Below are 9,443 nucleotides of genomic sequence, written 5' to 3' on the forward strand. Positions count from 1 at the left end.
ATAATTTTTACTCATTTTCAAACTTACTGGAAACCTAAATGAGAAAATATAGTTACTGTAAATCTTCTTTGTTTTGCAAAAATAGAAACAGGATGCTTTGTAAAGTTTTAATGTAGTTATCACGTATTTCATACAAACAGTTCCCACAATAACCAAGTATTATACTCAGGATAACATTTCTCCCTCCTTCCATTTTCACTTTTCTTTTCTTTCTCATTCTCTTCTATGCCTTTCCTACCACGGAGTCAAAACCAACAATGTAAATACAGACACCAAGGAGCTCTACTTATAAGTGAGGACCCAGTGACTAGAAGCTAAATGAACTTAAAACTGTCCTGGTGCCACTTGTATTTGAATATTAATCTCTAGTTTTCTTCTCTTTCCCGACAGTATTTTAGGGCTTACATCAGATATTTTATTTTGAGAATGCAATTCAGTTTCAAAAGCAGCAGCACAGAGACCCTGTACTCTTTCAGCCAGCCACGCCTACTCACTTCCCTTCCCCTCCATCCCATTGACATTTCCTAGTTCTGGCCTGTACCATCTCTTAACCAGATTACTGCAGCAACTTCTTAATTAGCAGCCCCACTTCCAATAAGACACTGCTCCGTACAGTGTTTAGCCTCCTGTTGTAGTTTACTGTCCAAAACACAAGTATGATGCCATACTGAATGACTTATGTTTCCTCAAATGCAAAGGGTGTTTCATATCCCAATACCATTAGGAATGCCTTAACCACCACATGGAATGCCCTTTCCCTTTTCTTTGCCTAACGGACTATCCTCTCCTGTTCTTCACGACACACAAAAAAACATTATCTCCTAAAGCCTCATTACCTTCCCCATCTTTCCTTTCTCAAGACTGGTTAGGTAGCCTTTCTCCCAGAGCATATTGAACATAATTCTGGCATAGCACTTATGCTAAATTGCTATTGCTTTTTTCTTTATCTTTCATCCCCACTAGATAATAAGCAACATGAGAAAAGTAACCCTCTATCCCTTGCATTTAGTGTGGTGTCTCTTATGACACTCTGTGAATGTATTATGTATTATCTTGTAGATAAAGGATCAGAAGAAAGATGGAGAGATAGAAATGAATTCATGGAATCCAAAAGTTTATAATAGGTTATATAAAATTTTTCTTGTCCTTAACAAGTTCACATTTTTAGACTTTTCTACTCATAAAAGTATCTCATTAGCTTATTTTGTAGCTGTAGAAGTATTGGGTTTCTACTTCTTCCTCAGATTGCTTGCTTCCAGCAGCTGCCCCTTCACTAGTAAATTACCAGAAGTGCCAAATGCTCTGTTAAGAAGCAAGCCCTTTGTGTTTTATTTTTTATAATTATTTATATTAATGCAAATTATGAATTGGCATATAATTCTGTCTTTCTGACTAATCTCTACTAGTTTTATAATAGACTAAGTATCACATTTTTATATCAAATCTAATATTAGTCACAAGAAAATGTTTTCCATCTCTGTGCCATGTTACAGTTATTCCCTTCCACTACCAATTAGCAATATTGCACCTAAAAAACTAACAAAAGGTTATGCATCTATGAATGATAATATTATCCCTAGATTCATTATCATCATAAAAGAGGAATAAGAATCTTAATATATTGAATATGTAATCTCAACCATGCTGTTCTTAAAAAAAAGGAAATGTATAGTGAATTAATTAAATATTTAAGCTGAGTTCAGTTCATGTTTAGATACTGGATAACATCTGTTCTTGAATCAGCTGAAGTAAAAACAATATTGATGTATTATTTTTCAAATCATGAGTCTGACAACCAAATCATGAGTCCGATAACCCTCGGTCTTTTTTTTTGGCCGCACTGTGAGGCTTGTGGGATCTTAGTTCCCAGACCAGGGATTGAACCCGGGCCCCAGCAATGAGAACACCAAGTCCTAACCACTGGACCACCAGGGAATTCCCCAGCCCATCTTTTAATTATTCAAAAACGATCTTGTCCCATAAAATGTCTTTATCAGTTTTATTCTGACTAGCTACTGAATTTTATTATGTATAGCATTGCAAGTTGTTTTCCTTTTAAAAGTAAAATCACAGATGACTTGCAAGCATCGTAAATTATGTTTCTGTATTATAAGCACAATTATTCCTAATCAATAATATATTGGTTTTATCATTTGATAATTGATATATGAAATTATAGTCATAATGAACCCCCCCTTTTTACATTATGGATCTAATATATTCCCACAATTTTCACTTTTTCCTATATTTTAATGCTTCGGTAGTTACCTGCATTTTGAACTATTTTCTTAATCATAATTTGTATCTTCATTGTTTATTGTGAAATTACTATGGAACTATAGGCAGAGTATGCCCTAGAAGTTGCTAATAGGTGCTTAGATGCCATATTATCTAAGCAGATGTCTTTATTAACATTAAGAAGAAAGTTCTAATAATGTAGTCTAAATAATTTATATTAACGAGCACTTTGTTGAGTATTTTCCATATGCTTTGTTTTTATTGTTATAACACAAAGAGCAACACTTAAGTTTATTTTTAACATTTGCCTACCTTCCTAGATTTTCTTAATCCCCAGAAAAGTAGAGGAGTTACCACATCCATTTTTCCTCTATTTATTTATGTATGTATTTGTTTATTTGTTTATTTATTTGGCCGTGCCATGCGGCATGTGGGATCTTAGTTCCCCAACCGGGGTCGAACGCATTGGGAGTGCAGAGTCGTAACTTAATGGGGAAGTCCCCATTTTTCCTTTATTCATCATCAAACCTAGCTCTAAAAATTTCTTGAAACACAAGCCATTTTTAAATTACTAGATTAAGTACTTGACAAATTACTGTTTTGTTTCTACATTAGTAAAATTATGAATATGTTATAATTACATTTACCCAAAATTGTACTAAAAGTTTATTTTTCTATATGTGGAAAGTCTTTTTAGAAAGGTATTATGAGATCATAAAGTAGAATGTACCTCTCAAACCCATTTTTATAACAAGACATAAAAATCAAACTAACCAAACAACAGGAAAAATCCTGAAATCATGTTATAGAGAAAGATCCAGAACAGTAAACACTAAGAGTTTTAACAGTGGTTATTTCTGGGTAATAATTACTTGTTATCGTTTATCCATATTTTCTAGTTTTTCTGTACTGAACATGTATTAAATTTGAATTTTAATTAAAGATAAAAATTTCAAAATCCATCCCTAATAATGCCTTTATAATCAGGAATTGCATTCCAATAATACATTTTGTTAGAAACCCTGTTGGCATCACTGACATGTTGAATTAGAAGCAGAACACCTGAAATATGTTACAATTAAAAAAAAAAAACCCTAGGAGCCAGCAGAAGTCTTGAATTCTAGCCTCAGCGAATCACTAGCCTCTCTAGTTTTATTTACTGATTGGAAGAAATGAAAAGGAGACAATTTCAGATTTAAAACATAAGAAATCTTTATTGAATTTATGGTATTTGATATCTTCTACCATAAATTTGATAACCATGAACATTCCATTCAAATGTGTAATTATTAACTTTTATGGCATGTATGTTATCTATAATTAATAAGTATCTAAAATTATTTCCTGTTTCTTTTTGGAAAATTTCCTACTTTGAGTTCTTTATGCTACCTTTAACATCAGCTTTTCTTTATTGCATACTTTGTGCTGTAATGCTTAAAACCACTTACACATTTTAATATTGTACATTAAATTGATATTACAGTGATAGCCACCATGTTTATGTCCTGAATTCAATCATTCTTCCTTCTGGTTCTGTAGCATGGAAATTAAATGTGCCTTTTTATCCAGGATAATATTATAAATAATTAATAATTCAATCAGAAAAGGAGGCAGATTTGTATAGAGACTTGTAGTAATCTAAGTTTATTACTCATAGAGCTATAAAAGAAAAGCAGAGGACAACAAATATTGGATGTTTTCTGTCATACTGAAATATACATCTAAAAATATAATTGATGTGTTATCATATATATATATATATATATATATAACCATGTAAATCAGTAAGAAAAAGAAAATCCAAAGGAATAGTTGCCTTAAAGACACAAATATACATTGTATAGAAAAGGAACAGTCCATAAACATATGAAATAATGCTTAATTAATTATCAGGGAAATGCAAATAAAACATCAAGAAATACCAACAACTGATGGGATATAAATTTCTGTAAACATTTTGGAAATTTTTTATTGTCTTGTACAATTGAACGTGCACACATACTATGATTCTGCCATTACATTCCTAGGCATATGTCCTGGAGAAACTTTCATAGACCCATATGGGAACATAAAAAGAAAGAACATAGAGGCATTGTTTATAATGCTGCTTGGTTTAAGAATATATACCAATTAAGAAAGCTCAACCATAACCAATGAACTAATCCAAAAGCTGAAAACATCCTAAGTGACCATCAGTGGGAAAATAGATAAATTGTATAACCACACAATAAAATATTACATGGTTGTGACAGTGAATGACCTATAACTAACTACATATGATGAATGAATCTTAAAAACTTAATGTTAAGTGTAAAAAGCAAATCAAAAGAGAATGCATACTGCCTAACATTTTTATAAAGCTCAGGAAGAAGCAAAACTAGGTAATGTTTTGTTTGGAGATATGTGATAAAACAGTTTTTAAAAGCAGGTACTTATTCAGCTAATACTCAGGCTTATGCAGAGTGATAGAACTAGGAAACAACATACCAATAGATTCAAAGTACTGGTAATATTATAGTTCTTTTTGGGGGCAGTGATTTCATAGATATTCTTTTTGTAATTTCACATATACTTTACGTATCTTATTCTATGTACTAACTATTACATAATAAAAATCTTAGGACAGAAAAACATTAAGCACCTACTCTGCTGCTTAACTGTACTGAATGCTGTTGAGAAGTAACCATTGTTTTGGGCAGCATAAAGGTCACTAGTATCCATGAAAAGAGTGGTTTCAATGCAGTGATGAGTTTAGGAAAAAATAAGAAGTGAGAAGGTGGAGGCAGTGAATATAAGCAACTCTTCCGATAAATTTTTCAGTGATACTAGATCCCAGGGTTTCGTTTTGTTTGTTTTAAGGTGGAAATTCTGAAACAGTTTTGTTCATGTCAGGAATGATTCAGAAAGGAAAGTTCTTTTAATAATAGTGTTATTTCCTCCAATAAACCATCTTCTATTTTCTACCCAGTTGTTTGTACCTAAAAGTAGGAGTAGGAGTCATTTTTGATCCCTTTTTCTTTTGCTTCTCTCTTACATTCAGATCATCACCAAGTTGAAGTTCGTCAACTCTAATTTTAAAATATTTTACTAAATCCATCTATGTACGTCTCTTTATATGGACCATATCTAGAGTGAACCACTACAGTAGCCTCCCACTAGTGTCTCCTGTCTTCCATACTTTACCCCTATAATATATTCTCTACACAGCAGATGGAATGTTCTTCTATAAATATCCATCAGATTTTATTACACTCCTACTTGGGAATCGTTCAGGCTCCCTATCACTTTTGAAATAAAATCTGAACTTCTTACCTAGCCTACAGGGGCCCTATCTACATGATTTGACATCTGCCTGTCTCTTGGATCTCATATCACATCACTCTTCTCACTATTTGAGCCACACGGAATTTCTCACAGTTCCTTGAACTCACTAGGTTCTTTTCTGCCTCAAGGCCTTGGCACTTGGTATTCCCTCTACCTGGGACACTTCTTAGATCTAAAGATAGGGCTGACTCTTTTTTGGAATCAAATTTCTGCTCAAGGGTCACCTCCTCAGACAGGTTTCCCTAATCACTCTAATAGGGTCTTTCATCATTCTATCCCATTGTCTTGTTTTAATTTCTTTATAACAATCTGAAATTGTAATATTTATCTATTTTTTACTCACATGGTTATTGTCAGTCATCCCCACTAAAATGTAAGCTCTATGGCGTAGGAATCTTTTCATTTATTAAGCAGTGTATCCTCAGCCCCTAAAATAGCGTCAGGCACATGTAGGTACTCAATAAGTATTTGTTCAGTGAATAAATGAATGAATGGGAAAAGGAAAAATAGGCTTTGTATCCTCTTTAGTCATGGAAATAATTATGTATTTAAATGTGTGATTATTATATTAAATGCATGAAGATGAAGTCTTTGAAAAATAAGTACAGTTGATCCTTGGACAACGCAGAGGTCAGCACAATCAAAAATCCACCTATCATTACAGAGTGCCCTTCATAAACTTGGTTCCTCTGTATCTGCAGTTCCTTTGTATCAGGGGTTCTGCATCCTCAGATTCAACCAACGGGGATCATGTAGGACTGTACTACTGTTTACTATTGAAAAAAATCAGCAGTTAAGTGGATCCACACAATTCAAACTCAGGTTGTTTAAGGGTCAGCTGTATATTGTTTTCCCCAGAAATCACTACATACGTTAAGCATAGTTTATTGTTCATTTGAATATACATTTGTGTATAGCATATATGTATTAATTTGTAAAAGGGCAGAGCTATAAAAGCATAATCATTTTATTATCATCAGTGAATCTTTTTAGTATTATTAAAACAGCTTTTAGTACCTATTATATAAAGTTTACTTTAAGAATGTGACATATTTAAAAATGTACATTTATTAACATTGAAATGTGAAATATATATATATATATATATTTCCTTAAATGCCAAAAAAGTATTATACTAAACAACTCTACCTTCTTCTTTTCTCAGGATGTTATTGCTGGATTCGTATATACCATTTTAATCTTAGCTATCTTCTATCCATTTGTGGACCTGATTGACAACTTCAACCAAACTCACAAATATGCTCCATTAATCATCATCGGGCTTCATTTAGCCTTGGGGATCTTTTCTTTCACTCTAGACACTTGGAGTACATCCCGGGGAGACACAGCTGAGATTCTAGGAAGTGGTGCTGGGATTGCATGTGGATCTCATTTTACCTATAAAATGGGTCTAATATTAGATCCTCCTCTGGATATATTACCTTTACCTAGGCCCCCCATTTCAGTGACTCTGTTTGGAAAAGCCATATTGCGGATTCTCGTAGGGATGTTGTTTGTACTAGTAGTCAGAGATATAATGAAAAGGATCACTATTCCTTTAGCCTGTAAAATCTTCAATATACCATGTGATGATGTTCGAAAAGCAAGACAGCACATGGAAGTTGAACTTCCTTATCGGTATATTACCTATGGAATGGTTGGTTTCTCGATCACATTTTTTGTTCCTTACATATTTTTCTTTATTGGTATCTCTTGATGGAGAAACATTGTTTACGATAAGAAAGGAGGGTATCAGTTACTGATATCTAAAACCATATTCTAGTTAAAAGCCAAATCAGAGTTAGGCTTTTGCAGGAATTTAACTTAAATAATTATTTAAGTAAATTCATAGGAGTCAGTGCATTTTATCATTGCACATCCAGTTATTGTTTTAGGTGAGCTGAGCTATTTCAACATTGAGAAAATGATAAGTATCCATTTGGAATGTTCATGTAATATTTGGAGAGTTTTATGCTGTTATGGATTCAAGTTATATATAATATATATTAAGGAACATAATATATAATTATGTATCTAATATATGTTATATATAAAATAATATACCTAAGTTTTTTTTTAAACCATGGGGGTGTATTATAAAATCAATAATAATATGCAAACAGTTGTGCCTGTGTATTTGGACTTAATACAGGTATGTTGTTATTAACAGATATATTTAATGTTTATTTACTATGGGAGCCATTTCCTAACCAAATTGCATAATTACTAGACCAGAATTCGTACACTACCACATATTGATTTCCTGCCTCTTTTTATACTGCCATCACCTTTCATGTTACTCATGATGTTGAACATAGGAGGCATTTTTAATGGACCAAATTTTCAGAAAAATTAGTTTTTGAATTCCTTTTTTTTTGTTTCCCAGTTCTGTACACTGTGTTGAATGTACTTTATTTGCACTTGTTCTGGACATTAGTTTAATAATTCAGGTACTGAATTTTATTGCTTGCTAATTGTGCCTTTCTGTTGCTGAATTAAGAAATGCCATGTATACTGTGATATAAAAATAAGACTAACTTTATCTTAAGTTACATATAATCAGACAAATATTTTAAAAAATATCTGTCAAGCTAACAGGGCTAGCAGTAAACCACCTTCAGTTCTTCAGCTTTTGTTTAGAAAGAAATGTGGAATGGACTAAACTTTCTCACTAATTTATTGGGAACCTAAATGGATAAATATTTCCATTTTTGTAGGTATTTTTCTGTGCATTGTAAGTTATAGGAACAAGATATATTTTTTGTACATTGTCTTGATCGTTTATACTACAGGTAGATATTTCCAGTGAATGGAACTGTAATTGAACTTTATAGGTGGGACAATGCACATTTCATATGTAAACAAACCATTTTTCTAAATTATTTGGAAACGATTGGGTTTAGCAGTGTTAACTTTTAATACCATTTATTAGCTACTGTGGTAAATTATAAAATTTTAAAGTATCAGTATTTTAGGTCCTATTATTTTTTTCAACCTTTTGTTATTTTCATGGTGGAATATTTGAGTATAAATATTAAACTATTCTTTATGCTGTTTGTGCCTTTATATTTTGAAGTGTAATTGTAATTAGGTTAACATTAAGTTTATTTGTAGTAAGTTTTTCATAAAGAAGAGAATTAACTTTCCATGTAAATGAGCATCAGGTATGGAGTTACTGACTTAGTGCAATATCTGTCTGATTATCCAGAGGTATCAACTTAAGATGTTTCTATTTTGGGCAGCATAACTATTTGAGCTCATATTTTTATAATTATGATTGAGAATTTAGGGACTTGGTAATTTTTGCCAATAGTGAATCTGATAATTGTAAGTAAAACAACTAAATTTTCGACATTTACCTATTAGTTAACAGAAAACCAAGGCACTTAGGAACATATCGGTACGTTGGAAAATGTGCAAAGAACTTTTCTTTCAAAATGTGTTCACTGAATCAAATTTTAGGGACTATTTCCCATAATTTGAGTATACGCTATCTTATTAATTTTTATATCTAGCTTAAAAGGTATTCAAAAATATTCCATTTCTTTGTGATTTATTGTTTTCTGTCCTATGATAGTTCCATGCTAAATGTATTTTAAAATAAAAGCCAAATTCAAGATTGGAGGGTGTTTTGTTTGCCTTCTATGCATTTGTTTCTGTATTGTCTGGTAGAGATTTATAAAATATATCTAGTATTTTCATTCTAGCAGTCTTTTCCTGTGAAGCGTTTTATTCAATATAAGTACTGTTTTTAGAAATAGAAGACATTGAAGAAATTCTTTAAGGTTCAAACTGCTTTGGACTCTATATATGATCATTCTGACACTGTACTTTTAGTGAAAAGTTTCATAACTTTATTTTTAAAACTTATGCATAAAACA

At 32.0% G+C, this 9,443-nt stretch overlaps 1 protein-coding gene across 2 annotated transcripts in view; it reads left to right on the forward strand.

The window, feature by feature from the left end:
* The window catches only part of SGPP1 (sphingosine-1-phosphate phosphatase 1), a 34,573-nt gene extending 26,985 nt beyond the window's left edge, over positions 1-7,588 (forward strand). For both annotated transcript variants that reach the window (XM_079912193.1, XM_079912194.1), the window contains one exon: positions 6,728-7,588. In XM_079912193.1, the coding sequence (XP_079768319.1) occupies positions 6,728-7,279 (552 nt within the window). In that variant the 3' untranslated portion in view covers positions 7,280-7,588. The remainder of the gene's footprint in view (positions 1-6,727) is intronic.
* Positions 7,589-9,443: the final 1,855 nt, after the last annotated feature.

This window comes from Stenella coeruleoalba (genome assembly GCF_951394435.1).
Source record: "Stenella coeruleoalba genome assembly, chromosome: 2".
Lineage (NCBI taxonomy): Eukaryota > Metazoa > Chordata > Mammalia > Artiodactyla > Delphinidae > Stenella > Stenella coeruleoalba.